This window comes from Mya arenaria, chromosome 6 (genome assembly GCF_026914265.1).
Source record: "Mya arenaria isolate MELC-2E11 chromosome 6, ASM2691426v1".
Lineage (NCBI taxonomy): Eukaryota > Metazoa > Mollusca > Bivalvia > Myida > Myidae > Mya > Mya arenaria.
The window spans coordinates 54,863,941-54,883,616 of record NC_069127.1 but is presented as its reverse complement, the minus strand read 5'-3'; the positions used below and the strand labels follow the sequence as shown (position 1 = coordinate 54,883,616).

The window sequence follows — 19,676 nt, the reverse complement described above, 5'->3', positions numbered from 1 at the left end:
AACAAATGAATGAACGAATGAATAAGTGCAAACATAATTAATAAATGCACAAATAAATGCACGAACGATCGAATAAATGCACGAACGATCAAATAAATGGACGATCGAACGAATAATGCACGAATAAATGCACAAATGATCTCATAAATGCACGAACGATCAAGTTAATGCACGAACGAACGAGTAAATGCACGAACGATCAAATAAATGCACGATCGAACGAATAAATGCACGAATAAATGCACGAATAAATGCACGACCGAATGAATATATGCACGAATAAATGCACGATCGAACGAATAAATGCACGAATAAATGCACGAACGAGCGAATAAATGCACGAACGAAGAAATAAATGCTCGAATAATTGCATGAACGAGCGCATAAATGCACGAACGATCGAATAAATGCACGAACTAACGAGTTAATGCACGAACGACCGAATAAATGCACGAACTAACTAATAAATGCACGAATAAATGCTCGAACGAAGGAATAAAAACACGAACAACGGAATAAATGAACGAACGTCGAATAAATTCACGAAAGAACAAAAATGTACATAAATGCACGACCGAAGGAATAAATGCACGAATAAATGCACGATCGAACGAATAAATGCACGAATAAATGCAAGACCGAAGGAATAAATGCACGAATAAATGCACGACCGAACGAATAAATGCACGAATAAATGCAAGACCGAATGAATAAATGCACGAATAAATGCACGACCGAAGGAATAAATGCACGAATAAATGCACGATCGAACGAATAAATGCACGAATAAATGCAAGACCGAAGGAATATATGCTCGAATAACTGCATGGACGAGCGCATAAATGCAAGAACGATCGAATAAATGCACGAACTAACGAGTTAATGCACGAACAACCGAATAAATGCACGAACTAACGAATAAATGCACGAATAAATGCTCGAACGAAGGAATAAAAAACACGAACAACGGAATAAATGAACGAACGTCGAATAAACTCACGAAAGAACGAAAAAATGTACATAAATGCACGAACGATCGAATAAATGCACCAAAGAACGCATAAATGCACGACCAATCGAATACTTGCACGAAAGAACGAATAAACGCAGAAATGAGCGAACGAAGAAATAAATAAATCAATAAGTGAATAAGTAAATGAATAAATGAATGAATTAATTTATAAACAAATTATAGAAGTACTTGTTTGACACGTGGTTCCCTGGAAGCCAGCTTCGCACGTGCACGTGAACCCGTCGATAAGGTCGTTACACGTGCCTCCATTTATACAAGGATTCGAAGCACACTCGTCGGTGTCTATAACAGAATAACAACCATCCAGGTTTGACATGGCCATGTTATTATAATATAAATGTAAATATACTTTTTTTCTTTTATTTCGAAACATAATGATAAAAATGCTCTAGGAAAAAAGAAAATAAGCTTTAAATTGGTAATTAGAGTTGATGGCAATAAAAAAAGTATCTCTAGTGTTTTATTCAGTTTTAATAGGATTTGAAAAGCTATTAGTCCAAATAAGCTTAACAATTCTAAGCTAAGTTAAAGCTGCACTCTCACAGATTTAATGTTGTTTTTTTGTTTTGTTTTTTGTCTTTTAATTTATGTGAAAAATGCATGGCCACCAGTTATGTAATACTGCTGATAAAATAGATCGCAGATTTTTATATTTCAGTTCAAAAATTGATGTTTAATGCATTTTTTAAACCGTTAGTAACGCTTTAAGCCATAAAACATTAATTTTCGAATGGAAACATGAACATCTGCGATCTGATCTTTTGTCAGCAGTCTTTTATCACTGGTTTGCAGATAGTTACGCAAAACTCGGCTCATTCCAATATTAAATATAAAAAAAGTTGTCAAAAAGGTAAATCTGTGAGAGTGCAGCTTTAAAATATTTCAGGCTTAGCTTAGAAATAACTGGCTCACATACCTTGACAAGCAAAAGAACTGACGGCATTATATCCAGTCAAACAACTACAGATGCCTAGGCCGCTACAATTGGCGTTGATGAGATTGTCACACAAGTTGGTGACAGTGTTACACAAATCACCGATTTGACCTGTATAAATAGAACAATGCGATTTAGTTTAAATTTGGGGCGGATCTGTGGTCTACTTGTTACAAACTTGACTGTCAATCCAGGGGCCACAGGTTTGATTCCATGTCTCACCACTAAAGCAATACTAATCGTCTTCCTGGTGGGTTAAATGGGTGTCCAGTGTGACAGTGCTTTACCTTACATACACGTTAAAGAACCAGGGTAGCTCTAACCAGGGTTACATTCTGTCTGTGCACTATGCTTAAAATAATGACTAACAATCTTATATCGGAGCACTCGCCGGATTGACAAGGCCCGGTTGAGAGTATAAATAAGTTTACACACCACCAGTTTAAGTTTCATAGTTCATAAAAGTGTCACCAGTGGCAATACTACTATTCATACATTTCATGATAACATAACAATAAAAGTATTGTCACTCAAAATAAGAGATATAAGAGACTATAGTTACAACACAATACTATTACAGCAAACGGATGATGCACCTATATTGTGATAACAATAAATATAATTTCACAATAAGAAACTAGAAACGGATGCTAATCGTGGTATAAAAATATATTAAAAAGGGGAATTAGAATACTGAAAATTAACGCGCACTTTCATGTTTAATTCAGAAAGGTATCTATTATCAACGCGGTCAGACCAGAAATAAAATGATTAGCATTCATTTATAATATACAAAAATAACACTATATTTAAAGCCAAAATACATTACTCACATAAATAAAACATCCCATTATTATGAGTTGTGTTGCAGGTTTTGGCACAAATCTTTTGACAATATATTAATTGATGATATAAAAGACAGCTTATCTTTATCAGACATGTTTTGAAATAGTAGACTAATGATTTTCGCCTTTTCTTAAAATGACATTGTTATTGTATCGTATACTCTAAAATATAACAACAGTTTCTGATTCAACAATATCACAAAAAGGGCAAAGACGATCGTTCAATGCAAGGTTTTTTCATATCACCCTGTTTCAACTCGAATGTGACCTTCTTCACGTCTAGATTTACTTAAGGCTGACATGTGTCTTTGAGGGATTATCAGTGTACAGTACTGTTTAACAGATTAACTCGTTTTAAGATATTTGTAATAGTTTCTTAGCTTATTTCTGCCTCTTTCACGCATACCTTCACATCTATTATTTGAATAATACCAATCACTTACACACCTTGACATCATTTTATCACCTATCAGTCTAACAACAGTGGATTTACGTACATTATTATTGACACAGCATCAATAGGAGTGTATTTTCCGACGCTCAAAAGAAACGCGTGGCTCTGTTCTGAACGGCGTTGATGCATGGAAACAATTGTTCTCCCCAAAAAGACGCACCGTAACTAATAATACGCAATACCATTGAGTCATATAACTCGGTGAAAACGTCATAAGGCATACCACCGAAAAAGAATACTAAGGGTGCGGCTAGCATTCTGATCAACAAATGTGGCAGTCCTATTGTACATGTAATCAAGATATATGTATTTATTATCAGAATTCATAATGATAATTTAGGCTGTGAGGTAGATTTGATAGGGCACTGTAGTTTATTTATTAAAGTATTGAATTTTCCTCGAGGAAATTACAAGTATCGAGTTATGTACTGATTTGGGAAATCATTCGATAAGCAAGCGGTGTACAGTGAAAATCGTTTCATTGTGAACTGAACGCGTGTTTTATTTATATTTTTGTAACTATTATTCTAAAAAATGACATAGAAATAGATTATTTTTTCTGTTATTCACACATATTTATTCTTCAGTATGGTACTATTTGTGTTACCAACATACAAATGGGAGCTTATGTGTGTAGAGGGCTGTGAGTGGCTTTGATTAAAGACATTTCAAGATATAGAAGCATGCATCACTGTGTATAAGGCATACAGCCTATCACCATGGTATGGCTAATCAGGGAATCAGTGTCTGTGTGAATGTTATTGAATTGTCAGCATACACAAAATAAAACACCCCGCTTGTTGGCACAACCTACATTGTGTTCCTTTGTTGATTTTATTTAAGGTTAAGATGATAAGTATTTTATGATTGGCATAAAGTGACATGAAATAAAAACATAATCGTTGATAACAATGCCAAGATAAGTACACTTATCGACTATATCTAAAGTTTTCGTGCCGCGTATCAAATTGTGACCAGTACGCTGTACAGATTGGGTACGAACGTGAACTATGGTACGCTTAGTACAATAAATGGTCATATCATTATAGTAATATTACACCAATCAGCTAAGCAAGTATTTGTAAGTCATTTTTGAACCTAACTGCACAATGTCATCTGCATATAAAAATACATATTTTCTTATCTTCAACAGAAATGCAAACATCTATTGTTTAGCACTTAACTTGGTCATCTGAAATTAGATTTCATAACAACGGGGTAAGGATGCAAGCTTTAAGTGGCGGACCCGGGGTCTAGTGATAACACATTTGACTGTCAATCCAGGGTCGTAGGTTCGATTCGCCGCCGCAACACTAATAAAAAAGTAATCGTTTTCCGCGAGGGACGTTAAATGGAGGTCCCGTGTGACAGTGCTATACACTGGTTTAGACAAAGCATGATTGGTCTCATTGATTGGATTATCATTGTTGCTTTGGGTTTACAGGATTGCTCGATAACATCCGTTCGTCCGTCCGTCAGTTTGTCCGTCGTAATCCGTATCCCGTCAATAACTTCATGGTGCATGGACCGATTTTCAAATAACTATGCACAAGTGTTGGAAATGACCGCTTTAAGACAGTTTGTGTCGTGCAAGACCAATGTCCAAATCCTAAAGGTCAAGAGCATAGTGCACTTTGAACTCTGTAAATGTTTACTAAAAACTATAGTGCACCACATTTTGCCTAAATGGTTATAATTATAGGGAACTACTTTTTATGCGCAGTCACCTACAGTCGCTAATGTGTTAATCCGATCTTAACATTGTTCAGTTTAATTTCGTCCCGTCCAGACGTCCAGTATTTGACTATAAAAGGGCGATCCATTCCTCCCATCCGTATTATTATTATTATTATTATGTTTGTGTGTGTTCATTTGCAACTTACATGTATCATTATGTAACCTCGTCAAAGGGTTTATGTAGGACTTGAAATATTTCTGGAAATATAACCAAACCCTTCATAGTATAGTACTGAAGGTTATTGTGGTGTTTTCTACATGTTTGGGATTATTCCCAGAATCATCAATATCATGCGAAGAGAGGTCCAGGTTCTCTTGGAATATTACCAACTGAATCTTGAAATGTTGGTAACATTACCAAAACATTATGGAAATATTTCCAGATGAATTGAAACAAAAACATAATCATTATGCCGAGAGAAAAAAAGCTAGGATTGGTCACACATATTTGGTAACATTCCCAGAGTAAATTATGAACATTTTCCGCTAACATTCTGAAATTCATCTTGGATATTATGTCCAGGTTTTATGGAATTATTTTCAATTTAATATTGTAAAAGTTGGTAACATTACCAAATCATTTTTGGGAAATATTACCAAACACTACATACTGCAGTATTGGAAGTTATATTAGAATTTGCTACATTTATGGGAATATTCCCAGTAGTATCGATATTATGTATGCTTAGAAATTTTCTAAAAAAATCTAAAACTAGGAATAGTCACAAACATTTGGTAATCTTCCCAAAATCAATTATGAACATTTTCTTCTAGTATTATCAGATTCATCTTGGATAAAATGTCCAGGTTTTCTGGTAATATTACCAATTCGATCTTGAAATATTTGGCTACCAAGACGTTTTGGGAATATTGCAAGATGAACTGAAACAGAATAATCCAACAGAAAGACTTTGGAATCTCAACAAAGGGTTTCTGTAGGACTGGTATTATTTCTGGGAATATTACCAAACAGTTCAAAGTAAGGTATTGAAAACTTTTTGTGAGATTATTCCCAAAATAAATCATATTCTGCTGAGATTTTTCTAAAATATTCTTCATCTTGGAGTAGTCACAAACATTTGGTAATATTCCCAAAATAATTGATGAACATTTTCTGTTAGCATTCTGAAATTCATCTGGAATATAAGGTCCAGATTTTCTGGGAATAATACCAATCTGATCTTGAAATATTTGGTAACATAACCAAAACATTTTGAGAAATTCACCAATATTACCAAACTCTTCATAGTTCATTTTTGAAAGCTATAGTGGGAATTTCACATTTTTGGGAATATTTCCAAAATTTTCGATATTATGCAGAAAGATTTTCTAAAGTATTCTAAAACTAGAAATAGTCACAAATATTTGGTAATATTCCCAAAATAAATTATGTACATTTTCTGCTATCATTCTAAAATTCATCTTGCCTTGAATGTCCAGGTTTTCTGGTAATTTTACCAACTTGATCTTGAAATAGTTGGTAACATTACTAAACCAATATATTGTGAATATTACCAAACTCTTCATAGTATGGAATTTAAAGTAATAATGGGGATTTCAACATTTTTGGGAATATTTTAAAAATTATCGTGATTAAGCCGGAAGATTTTCTAAAATGTTCTAAAACTAAGAATAGTCACAAATATTTGGTTATATTTCCCAAAAATATGATGAACATTTTCTGCTAGCATTCTGAAAATCATCAGGAATATAATGTCCAGGTTTTCTGGGAATATTACCAATTGGATCTTGAAACATTACCATAACTTTTTGGGAATATTACCAGATGAATTAAAACAAATTAATCCAACAGAAAGTCTTTGAAAAGTCCACACAGATTTTCTGTACGACATGAAATATTTCTTGGGAATATTACCAAACAATCCATAGTTTAGTATTTAAAGTTATAGCAGGGATTGTCAATATTATTGGGAACATTCCCCAAAGAATCCATATTATGCGGAGATATGTCAAGGTTTTCTGGGAATAATACCAACTGAATCTTGAAATGTTGGTTACATTATCAAAACGTTATTGGAATATTTGCTGATGAGTTGAAACAAAAAATATATTTATTTGTTTAATTAAGTTGTCTAAAGTGTCCTTTATTTATAATTCAAACCATTTTTGTCGCAAGGTTTGTGTACTATATAATGCATCATTTTAAGTATACTTTAATATCAGTTGGTATTTTGTTCCAGAATTATTAACTATAATAATCTATATATATAATATATAATATTTATAATTATCTTTTGACATGGTGGTATAGTAAAAAAGACAATGTAGTACATACCAACTGGATCTTGAAATGTTGTTTACATTACCAAAACATTTTTGGGAATATTGCTAAATCAATTGTGACAATAACATAATTATATACACATTTCAGAAACTCTGGTTAACATTTCTGTTTATGACTCTTTATTCTTTAGAAGATATATGTGCCACAATATGGCATGCTTTGAAAGCTATGCTATAACTACGTATACGGTCATAACTTTGTACTTAATGGCCACATCAAAACATAAACCGAAAGCTGCATTACTACAATTGCTGGTTAACATCTTCGTGTGGAATTTTGACTCTGGCTCGTATTCTTTTGGGTATACGCGCAAACCAAGATATGTGACAGATGAACAGACACACAGACCCGAGTTGCAATCCCTGACATGCAGGTAAACATTCCTATAAAGCATTACAACTCTGGCTTGCTGGAGATATGTGTGACACAATATTTGGTGACATATGATCGGACGGACGGACAAGTGCAAACTATATGCCCCAACCTCTCGGAGTGGAGGCTCGGCATTACAACATTTTAGCAGTATACAAAATTAGAATAAAATTAGACAATAAATGTTTTGAACATTTTTTTCACAACATGCATGATAAACAATCATTCTATGCTGTAAAACCTTCAGTATACATTTTAAAATTTGTAACTATATAACCATTAAAAGAACAATGATGAAAGACATAATAAGCAAACCAGAGTCGTAAATCTTCACAGGAATGTTTACCATGATGTGTTAGTTTGCGCCTTGGGTTATATTCGTCCGACTGTCTATTTCACGCCTATTCCCAAAAATAGACAGAAGTGTTAACCAGATTTCCGTAGTTATGCACCTTATGACTTATGTTTTGATATGCCAAGTAAGTACAAATATATGGCCCTAGACCTATAGTTATAACATAGCTTACAGAGCATGCCATATTGGGGCACACATATCTCCTATAGTATATGAGTCAGAAACAGAAACGTTAATCATCATGTGTGAAACTTGTTAAATGGCCCGTCGTACTAGCGTGGGGGCATATGTGTCTTATGGACTCATATCTTGTTATAATTCGGTTGAGCTTAGCACAATGCAGTTACAGTAAAGATAATATATAAACTGCATGCATGTGAATATGAGCTTCAATGTCTAAAATACCACCAGTTTTAAGAACTGAAAAGGGAGATGCACAGTAAGTTTGGATGGCCAATGTCTTTTGAATAACACCATCAAACAGACTTAATTGAATAAAATAATTTAACCTCTCAACACTAAAGGACATACACGATTTATAAGCGATATGTTCTCGATCACTGCATTACTTTTACTTAAACAAACATAAATTCCCGTTTGTTGCATATTCTGGATCAAAAAATGAATACCAACTGATTTTGAAGTATACTTACAATTATGCATTATATAAAATACAGCCCTTGAGAAAAGATTGGTTTAAAATTTTAAATAAAGGAGGTTAAAATAAGCTAAGTAAACAAAATAATTATATTTTTGTTTCAATTCATCTGGAAATATTCCCATAATGTTTTGGTAATGTTACCAACATTTCAAGATTCAGTTGGTAATATTCAAAGAAAACCTGGACGTGTCTTGGCATACTATTGATTATTTAGGAAATGTTACCAGAAATGTTGAAAAAACCCTGCTAAAGTTTCCAATACAATACCTGCAACTGTTTGGTAACATTCCTAGAAATAACAAGTCCTAGAGAAACCCTCTGTGGATATTTCAAAGGCTTTCAGTTGGATAATTTTGTTTCAATTCCTCTGGTAACATTCCCAAAAAGTGTTGGTAATGTTACCAAATATTTCAAGATCAAATTGGTAATATTCCCAGAAAACCCGCACATTATATCCAAGATGAATCTAAAAATGCTAGCAGAAAATGCATCATTTATTTTGGGAATATTACCAAATATTTGTGACTATTCCTAGTTTTAGAAATATTAGAAAATCTCTCCGCATACATACTATCGATAATTTTGGAAATGTTCGCATAAATGATGAAAATCCTACTATAACTTTCATTACTGCCATATGTAGTGTTTGGTATTATTCCCAAAATGATTTGGTTATGTTACCAAATATTTCAAGATTAAATTGGAAATATTTTTAGAAAACCTGGACATTATATTTCAGATGAATTTCATAATGTAAGCAGAAAATGTTCATAATTTACTCTGGGAATGATACCAAATATTTGTGACCATTCATAGCTATTTCCTCGGCATAATATTGATGAATATATTTTTGTTTCAATTCATCTGGAAATATTCCAATAATGTTTTGGTAATGTTACCAACATTTCAAGATTAAGTTGGTAATATTCCAAGAGAACCTGGACATCTCTTCGCATGATATTGATGATTTGGGGAATATTACCAAAAATGTAGAAAACACCATTATTCCTTTTAACACTTTAATATGAAGGGTTTGGTAATATTCCCAGAAATATTACAATTCCTACAGAAACTCTTTGACGAGATTACAAAGGGTTTCTGTTCAATTAAAATGATACCATGTTGAAAAGGGAAAGCTGCGTTTTCCCTTTTTATCTTGCGGTTTGTTTACATACGTATTGGAAAATGATATACAGATGTTTTCATCATGTAACTGGCGTTCGATGTAAAAAATGAGGAATTATTCAAAGTGACTTTTGTGGTAATCGTTTATTATAGGATAAAATCATGTTAACTTTATTATCTTGCTGTCTTACGTAATCAAACAGTAAGTTTGCTCAGAGCACTCAAACAAAGTCACAGTTATACAATTTCACAACCCCAAAACTTGATTTTTTAGTTTTAAAGGATATGAAATATAACTGCCTGTTTTTAAACAGCCAAAACAAATGGTGAAGCTCAGTGTTATTGGAAACGGAAAAATTTACAAAATTAAAAATGCACTATTACTCCCATATATGATTTAAAACATTTAGAACAATTGTTTTAATTAACCAAAATCGATGAACATATGTCAAAACCAGTGGTGCTTACGAAGGATACCGAGTTTAATTGGAAAGAAATGTGCAGAAAACAAAGTATTGCTACCATATGAGACGATAGCAGATCGCAGTAAATCTTTAAGCACTCACCAATCATTTAATATATTTTGCGTTTTCAGATATTAAATACACGATTATAATCTTGTTATCAGTACTAAATATTTTCCATAAATGCATTATTTAGTAAGTAGTGAAAGGTTTATCACTCACATTTAAATTTGTTATACATATGTTTGTATTTATCCAGAATAAGAGTGTCACTTAAAGCCTACCATCATAGTTTATGAGTACGAGCCTTAATATTCTTCTATAAAACACATGTACATGTATAACCATTTAAATACCTTCAACACATGATGGCGCTGTTCCGGACCAGGCTGAACCCGTTTCACACGTGCGCATGGCATTGCCGACCAGTTTAAACGTGGCTGAACATGTATACGTCGCAACCTCGTTGAGGACTGTGGCCGCGTAAGTAACGTCACCGTTCGTTGGCTTTGTTAGTGCTCCACAATCTGTTTTTTAAGGAACAAAATACAATGTACACATTGAATACCCTGTTTAAGATGTGTTTTGATTACGTCTGTGTGATTTTCGTTCATCTGGTATGCGACAAAACACATTATATAACATGTTCGGAATATACCGTAAGTGCACACAAAATCCAAAGCATTTAAGTATTCAAAAATGATAAACAGATGTGTTCATCATGTAACTGGCGTTCGATGTAAACAAATGAGGTATTAATCAAAGTGACTTTTGTGGTAATCGTTTATTATAGGATAAAATCATGTTAACTTTATTATCTTGCTGTCTTACATAATCAAACAGTAAGTTTGCTCTGAGCACTCAAACAAAGTCACTGTTATACAATTTCACAACGCCAAAACTTGATTTTTTAGTTTTAAAGGATATGAATAATAACTGGTTGTTTTAAAACAGCCAAAACAAATGGTAAAGCTCAGTGTTTTTGAAAACAGAAAAATTTACAAAATTAAAGATGCACTATTACTCCCAAATATGATTTAAAACATTTAGAACAATTGTTTTAATTAACCAACAACGATGAACATATGTCAAAACCAATGGTGCTTACGAAGGATACCGAGTTTAATTGGAAAGAAATGTGCAGAAAACAAAGAATTGCTACCTTATGAGACGATAGTAGATCGCAGTAAATCTTTTAGCACTCACAAATCATTCAATATTTTTTGCGTTTTCAGATATTATATACACGGTTATAATATTGTTATCAGTAATAATTATTTTCCATAAATGCATTATATAGTAAGAAGTTAAAGGTTTATCACTCACATTAAATTTCTTATACATATGTTTGTAATGATTTAGTATAACAGTGTCACTTAAAGCCTGCCAACATAATGTATGAGCACGAGCCTTAATATTCTTCTGTAAAGCACATGAACATGTATAACCATTTAAATACCTTCAACACATGTTGGCGTTGTTCCGGACCAGGCTGAACCCGTTTCACACGTGCGCAAGGCATTACCAACCAGTTTAAACATGGCTGAACATGTATACGTCGCAACCTCGTTGAGGATTGTGTTCGTGTAAGTAACGTCACCGTTCGTCGGGTTCGTTAGTGCTCCACAATCTGTTTTCAAGGAACAAAATACAAAGTACACATTGAATACCCTGTTTAAAATGTGTTTTGATTACGTCTGTGTGATTTTTGTTCATCTGGTATGCGACAAAACACATTAAATAACATGTTCGGAATATACCGTAAGTGCAAACAAAAAACAAAGCATTTAAGTATTCGAAAATGATATACAGATGTTTTCGTCATGTAACTGGTGTGCGATGTAAACAAATGAGGAATTATTCAAAGGGACTTTTGTGGTAATCGTTTATTATAGGATAAAATCATGTTAACTTTATTATCTTGCTGTTTTACATAATCAAACTGTAAGTTTGCTCTGAACACTCAAAGTTATAGTGTTACAATTTCACAACGCCAAAACTTGATTTATTTAGTTTAAAAGGATATGAAATATAGCTGCTTGTTTTTAAACAGCCAAACAAATGGTTAAGCTCACTGTTTTTGGAAACAGAAAAAGTTACAAAATTAAAGATGCTGTATTACTCCCATATATGATTTAACACATTTAAAACAATTGTTTTAATTAACCAAAATCGATGGACATATGTCAAAACCAATGGTGCTTACGAAGGATACCGAGTTTAATTGGAAAGAAATGTGCAGAAAACAAAGTATTGCTACCTTATGAGACGATAGTAGATCGCAGTAAATCTTTAAGCACTCACCAATGATTAAATATTTTAGCGTTCTCAGATATTAAATACACAGTTATAATATTGTTATCAGTAATTAATATTTTCTATAAATGCATTATTTATTAAGTAGTTGAAGGTTAATCACTCAAAATATATATTTGTTATATATGTGTATGTACTGATTTTGAATAAGAGTGTCACTTTAACCACCGTCGAGTACTTTTATTTCAAACCAGTCTTTGACATTTGAAACGGCTTGTCACACTGCGTTCGTTTTCCAGATTAAGTCTAAGTTCTTTACTGTTTTCTGTGCCATGGACCAAATTTCTTTAGACACCGAACATTTAATATTCAAAACATTCTGTTAGTCCTGAGAATTGGATTATTTTCAACAAACGGGATCCCAATACATGTCCATGCCTATTATATATTCTACTGATGTGTTTAGACACACAGCAGGACGGTTGAATTTAGTACAGTCATCAGTGTATTAAGGTGTCATAGAAAAGATTTAAGTTAATTTAAATAAGTATTACAATGCACAGTGCCGCTTTGACTGACCTTCAACACATAAAGGGTCCGTTCCATCCCATAACCCGCTGCCTTGACACGTTCTTGCGGCGTTACCGACAAGTTGGTAATCAGGGTCACACGAATACGTAGCTGTCTGGCCCTCGTACGTTAACGGGTTGATCACGGCTCCGTTTACTGGAGCGGTTAATACACCGCAGTCTGTATAGAAAGTGACAGGTGAAATATATTTGTAAGACGTAGATCTCTGGCCAGCCAAAGAACAGGGACCGATCTTACCAACATGGACAAAAGTGCATGCCGTCCATATAAACAGGGTCCGCTGGATGTCGGGGCAGCAGCCACCATGATATTTTCTCATAAATGTGTTACCTTATTTATATAACAATAAGTTATTTACTTTTGTTACTGAAAATCAAGTTTAAATGAACAAGGCTCGTATTTATTTTTTTTAATTTTGTGTGTTATTTTATTTTCGTGTTAGTGTTGTTGTTTTACCTTTCATATTGGCAGGTTGCCAAGGGAAGTTGACAAATAAATTGGCGGTGTGATTTGTGTATATGGTCTTACCTCTGCAAACGGGGTACCCGCGCAGATTCACATTTTTATCATTAATTTGTTTTCTTAAGTGGAAAATAAAGAAGGAAGCGCATGCGCTTTTGCTAGTAAAGAGACATTTTGCGCTCAACACTACGATGGTCAGCATTTATGTTTGGTCTTTGCAACAATTAAGTCGGCAGACCGGGCGTATCTTGACACTGGTTGACCAACAGTAACGACTCCAAACAGAAATACATGATTTTATCCTAAAATATTCATATAACTTGAAATATGATATCGTATTACCAATGAAGCACGTAGGTTCATTCCCATCCCAGCCAGCTTCTATGCACGTGCGAGTGTTGGTCCCCACAAGGATGAATCCGCCACTGCAGGTGTAAGTGGCCACAGAATTCAGAACAGTGTCAAGGAGGGTCACTCCGAGATTACCCGTGCTTACAAGGGCTCCACAATCTGATACATAAACCTTTTTTTCAGATATGTTTGCGTCGCCTTAATGTCAAGTAAAACAGTAAGAATACAGAGAATAAAAGAACAAGACACCCTGTCGTTCGACGTCCATATTGACAAGGTCCAATTAAAATGAATTAAAAATGAGTTTGAAACTTAAAGCTGCACTCTCACAGATATACCGTTTTTGCAACTTTTTTTTATTTTTTTGTCTTGTAAAGAGCAAATTCTTGCGTAAATATCTGCAAACCAATGATAAAAGATTGCTGACAAAAGATCAAAACGCAGATTTTTATATTACCGTTCGAAAATTAATATGTTATGGCTTAAACCGTTACTAACGTTTTAAAAAAATGCATAAAACATCACTTTATGACCTAAAATATGAAAATCTGCGATCTGATTTTGATAGCAGTCTTATATAACTGGTTTTCATTCATTTTCGCAAACAATGGCTCGTTCCAAGACAAAAAATAAAATAAAAATGTCAAAAAGTTCAATCTGTTGGAGTGCAGCTTTAAGACTCAAAAGCTATTTTACAATATTTTTTATATCATTTATCAGTTAACTTAAAATTAAGAGGTGTATAACATAATTGTAACAATAAAACAATTTTGATTTATATAAATTTACTTTGAATATATATGCAAAAAGCTACAGAAACATGCTCAGTAGCAAAGAGTTTAAACATAAACCCGGTTTAGTGGCAATGGGCAAACGCCAAAGACATAGAACACAAAATCACAAACAAGAAACAAAGAAACAGCACAAAACTCTACAGATAAATGTACTACAACCTTTGTATAAAAAAGGTCTTCAACATGGCTAAGATTGTAAGATGTAAACCAAAAACTACCAATCACAGTCTCTGGAAAACTGAAAATTATGACAACATTGAAGTCAAAGTGTTTATTCTTGGATGTCGATGTCATGCTCAAGATATTAACGAATATGGCTTATTGGAGCGATCGGGTCACTCGGGCGATTGTGTTCACCTCTTTCCCTAGTGCGACTAGAAGCAGGTTCGATCCCTCGGCTGAGTCGCCTCATCACTAACAGTAATAACCGCTTTCCGGGAAGGACGTTAAACGTCGGTCCAGGTTTCATCACCAACATTTTTATTATACGGATATTTTAAAAGCAAATTGTGTTCATTACCACAGGGATTCTACGATGTTCCAACATTTTGAAAATATCCCACGCGAAACAATAAATACCTGTGATACACGTGGGTTCTGCGCCGTCCCAGCCCGTGCCGGAAACACAGTTTCTTGTGCTATCCCCAACCAGCTTGAAGCCCGTGTTACACGTGTAGGTTGCGGAATTACCAACCGACGTTAGTTCCGGTGTCCGCATTTACAGTTCCGCCCGTCGGTGCTGTCAAAACTGGACATTCTGTGATAAATGAATAGTTTTGGTGTAATTGATCCCGCTTGTACAAAAAGAAACAAACAAAAAAGGCAAGAAAAAAACGGTACCGCCATATCAACTGTTGCAGTTTAAAAATTTGATCCTTTTAAAGATAAAAAAAATCATCGATCGATCGGCAAATAATTTCTTATTTAATTCAGGAAACCCCTTCATGGCTGGTCAAATCCCCTCAAAATGCCCTCGCACCCCGGGGACATCCTATGTAAGACCCGTTCCCCGCTATTAACTCAAATCACCAAACGAGATGAAAAAGCTTACGACACGTGGCTATTATCGTTTCCCAACCAATTCCATCCACACAGTTGATGGTGTCTGTACCGACAAGTTCGAACCCGGCGTTACACGTGTACGTAACGGCCATCAGAGATGTAGTGTCTGCAGAACCATCCGCAAGCGTAGGAACAGTGCCGCAGTCTGTCAATGAGACGAGAGCAACATAGTAATGTAATTACTGGAAAGGGGCTTCGGACGTCAGTAACGTGGCTGCAGACCCTTCCGCAAGCGTTGGAACGTAATGCAGTGTGTGAATAAGGTAACACCACCATAGTAGTGCAATTACTTGAAAGATGCGGTGTACGTCAGAGACGTGGTGACTTCAGAACCATCCGTCAGCGTAAGAGCCATGCCGAAGTTTGTTCATAAGACAGAAATGACATAGTAATGTGACTACTTTAAAGGGGTTACGGACGTCAGGGACGTGGCTTCAGAACAATCCGTCAGCGTAGGAGCCGTGCCGCAATCTGTGAATAAGGTTACAGCAACGACATAGTAATGTAATTATTTGAAAGAGTTTACGGCCATCAGTGACGTAGTGGCTGCAGAACCTTCCATGCCACAGTCTGTAAATAAGGTAACAGCAACATAGTAATGTAATTACTTGAAAGGAGTTATTGACGTCATGGACGTGATGGCTGCAAAACCTTCCACCAGCGTAGAAGCGTGCTGCAGTCTGTTAATAAGCTTACAAGAAATGTGTAGTCTCATAAGTTGAGGTAGATTGTTTTATGTATTTCTGTAGTGCGCATACATAGTATAAATTATATCATATATTTAACATACGCTATGTATAGATATATTTCTATAAATCATTAACAGATGGATTAACTTGAAACTGAAACCCTCCTGGAGAACATTACCATATGTGCATGCAAGTTTGTCAGTAGCAGCAACATATCCCACGTTACAGATACAGACGAGACTCCCTCCCGCTACATCACAGGCGGTGTTGGCGTGGGCGTCACATTCCGTTCCACCGTCGGTACATACTGAAAAGTTAAAAGTTTAACATTCAGTTTTAGAATAAAAGTTTGACATTTTGTAAAAGGAATAAATGTTTGCCATGTACATAAGAAGTATCGCGGCCCTATCCTAGTTCACACTCATTTCTGTCTAGTGAATTATAGGGCTTGATTATATATATATATATATATATATATATATATATATATATATATATATATATATATATATATATATATATATATATATATATATATATATATATATTTGAGCCTTCAGACACGTATATTATCTGTTTGTCGTGTGTTCATTTGTTAATTTTAGTATTTCAATTAATTAAAAGTGGTGAAGGGTCAATATGTATTTAGTTGAGAGGAAAAGAATATGTATCTATAAGCAAAAATATTTGGTAATTCTTCATCAAAACACTACTAACAAGAAAGGTAAAATGAAATGAAGATTTGCAGTTTTCCCACTTCGAGTCCGAAGGCAGACACGAGACTGTTCTTAATCATGGCTCTAGAAGTTAGGGGCTGTTTCTGGTAGTTTACACTAAGAGATCCCTGAATAACTTACAATTATTTTCAAACTAATAATATATAGGATTATGAAATACTCTTTAAAAGATGTTCGTGAAGTTGGTAGTCTGGCAGCATGGCAGCTCGGCAGCGTGAAATTGACAGTCTGGCAGCCTGGCAGCGTGAAGTTAGCAGCCCAGCAGCTGAGAGCGTAAAGTTAGCAGCCCAGCAGCTTGGCGGCCTGGCAGCGTGAAATTGATAGTCTAGCAGCCTGGCTGCGTGAATTTAGCAGTTTTGCAGCCTGGCAGCCTCGCAGCTTGAAGTTAGCAGTCTGGCAGCGAGACAGCTTGAAGATAGCAGACCAGCAGCTTGACAGCGTGAAGTTAGCAGCTCAGACGTCTGTAAGATTAAAAGCGTGAAGTTAGCAGCTCAGCAGTCTGGCAGATTAAAGTCCGCAGTCTAGCGGTCTGATGTCAACAGCCGAGCAGCCTGGCAGATTAGCAGCGTATAAACTTCCTTCAAAATACTTATTCCACGGTTAGTGAGTTTTAAGCAAAGATAAGATGTGAAATGTTTCAGAACACTTAGTTTTTAACGTTATCTTGCTAGAATTTAATTCGATTTTTTATCGCTCTTCCTAAACAAAATTGCGCGAAGTTTTCTGTCATTATATTTTGAAAAAAGTGCATCTTCAAACTCAAAACACTTTATTTTGCCATTAAATCGGTAAATTAGTTTCACCTTACATTACCACGTATCGGAGCGTTATATAATTAATGTTATCTTTTCTTTCAACACGGAAAAATCAGAAATTCATGTTTTCAAAGTCGAAAACAACATAAAAAATGAAATATTCCTTCACAATAGTTCGTTGGCAAAACACGCCTTTAAATGACGCAAAATACTAAAATGTATACTTTTAAAACATTTACACTATTCTTTATATGTGATCTTAAAAATATCACTTAACTCGACTATTCGATTTCAATCTGCTCGGCTGTTGAATTCACGCTGCCAGGTTGCTAGACAGCTGACTTTAATCTGCCAGACCGCTGGGCTGCTAACTTCACGCTTTTAATCTGCCAGGCTGCAGATTTCAGTCTGCTGACAAATATAGCTCGTTCCAGCAGCGCGAAGCGTATTATGATATTTTTACCCAGGTTGGATACAAGGCGTTTAGCATATATAACGTTCGGATAATTCCACGTTTAATGACTTTTAAGCAAAGATAATATGTGAAATGTTTCAGAACACCAATTTTGTTTACGTAATCTTACTAGCATTAAGTTTTATGTCTATCGCTTCTTATCTTTGCTTCAAACTCACTAATTGTGGAAAATCTTTTAAAAAGGAAGTTTTTACGCTGCTAATACGCCAGTCTGGTCGGCTGTTGACTTCACGCTGCCAAGCTTCTAGAATGCTGACTTTAATCTGCCAGGCTGCTGGGCTGTTAACTTCACGCTGTCAGACTGCAGGGCTACTAACTTCACGCTTCCAGGCTGCTGGGCTGCTAACTTCACGTTGCCACGTTGCCAGGCTGCCATGCTGCCACGCTGCCAGACTGCTAACATTACGCTGCCACTTTGTTATGCTGCTGACTTCATGCAGCCAGGCTGCTGGCCTGCTAACTTCTAGCTGCCAATCTGTAAGGCTCCTGGGCTGCCAACTTCACACTGCCACGCTGCTATGCTGCCATGCTGCTAATTTATGCTGCCAGGCTGCAAACTTCACGGACATCTATAAAAGCTTCAAGCTTTCTATTCAATTGGTGTAATTCGATGTCAACTGTCTGTTAACTTAAAACAAATATTTATCAACCAACGCATTGGTAAAATGTATATTAAATATACACTTTTTTTGACACCAATAAACCTTAATATATTTTTGAGTTTTTTAATCTGATAAAAAACTTACCAGTAGATCCGACTTCTGCATTAACTCCAAATTTCCCAAGATGAATCAACAACACACACAACGTGGCAAGTACACTTTTCCCGTGCACAAACATGTCAACCCGACCCGTGTACAGAAAAACGCTGAGGGAAGTTTGATGAAAGGCAGAAAATGGTTTTCTGTACAGAATATTCACGAGATTGCCATGTTCTTCATTCAAAATTTAAAGTCCAAGTGTGATTATTAAATATTTGTTTAGATACTTGATCTATACATTAGGTTGAATGAGTTTATTTAATGACACATAGTAGGCGATGAATTGGGGAAAAAAGAATAATTAACTAGATATGAATACCTTATATTGTTCTTGGTTCTAAAGTCATTGAAACAAATAACACGTTATCGGATTACTATAGTTGACGATCAGTCAAAATCAGATATCCGCAGGATCTTTTGTCTTTCGCAGATGGGAGTCATTGTAGGATTGTTACGAG

At 35.0% G+C, this 19,676-nt stretch overlaps 2 protein-coding genes across 2 annotated transcripts in view; both read right to left on the bottom strand.

The window, feature by feature from the left end:
- The window catches only part of LOC128237906 (neurogenic locus notch homolog protein 1-like), a 66,546-nt gene extending 51,329 nt beyond the window's left edge, over nucleotides 1–15,217 (bottom strand). The window contains exons 1-7 of the mRNA XM_052953483.1: nucleotides 15,097–15,217; nucleotides 13,937–14,143; nucleotides 13,121–13,291; nucleotides 11,745–11,915; nucleotides 10,642–10,812; nucleotides 1,950–2,078; nucleotides 1,202–1,315 (exon numbers count right to left, since the gene is read on the bottom strand). Coding sequence (XP_052809443.1) covers nucleotides 1,202–1,315; nucleotides 1,950–2,078; nucleotides 10,642–10,812; nucleotides 11,745–11,915; nucleotides 13,121–13,291; nucleotides 13,937–14,143; nucleotides 15,097–15,217 — 1,084 coding nt within the window. The remainder of the gene's footprint in view (nucleotides 1–1,201; nucleotides 1,316–1,949; nucleotides 2,079–10,641; nucleotides 10,813–11,744; nucleotides 11,916–13,120; nucleotides 13,292–13,936; nucleotides 14,144–15,096) is intronic.
- On the bottom strand, nucleotides 13,943–19,391 carry LOC128239136 (sushi, von Willebrand factor type A, EGF and pentraxin domain-containing protein 1-like). The gene is made up of 5 exons (XM_052955628.1): nucleotides 19,204–19,391; nucleotides 16,669–16,797; nucleotides 15,791–15,946; nucleotides 15,319–15,496; nucleotides 13,943–14,104 (listed from the first exon to the last, which is right to left on the bottom strand). The coding sequence occupies exons 1-4, from the start codon at nucleotides 19,295–19,297 to the stop codon at nucleotides 15,426–15,428; spliced, it is 450 nt and encodes a 149-aa protein (XP_052811588.1). The 5' UTR covers nucleotides 19,298–19,391; the 3' UTR covers nucleotides 13,943–14,104; nucleotides 15,319–15,425.
- Between the last annotated feature and the right edge of the window lie 285 nt (nucleotides 19,392–19,676).

Excerpts from the sequence above, each read along its gene's own strand:
- LOC128239136 (XM_052955628.1), bottom strand. The coding sequence starts at position 19,297 with ATGTTTGTGCACGGGAAAAGTGTACTTGCCACGTTGTGTGTGTTGTTG. Across the intron at positions 15,947-16,668 it reads CAAACTTGCATGCACATATG|ACTGCGGCACTGTTCCTACG; the intron begins GTAATGTTCTCC and ends TCTCATTGACAG. Across the intron at positions 15,497-15,790 it reads AACGATAATAGCCACGTGTC|AATGTCCAGTTTTGACAGCA; the intron begins GTAAGCTTTTTC and ends CATTTATCACAG.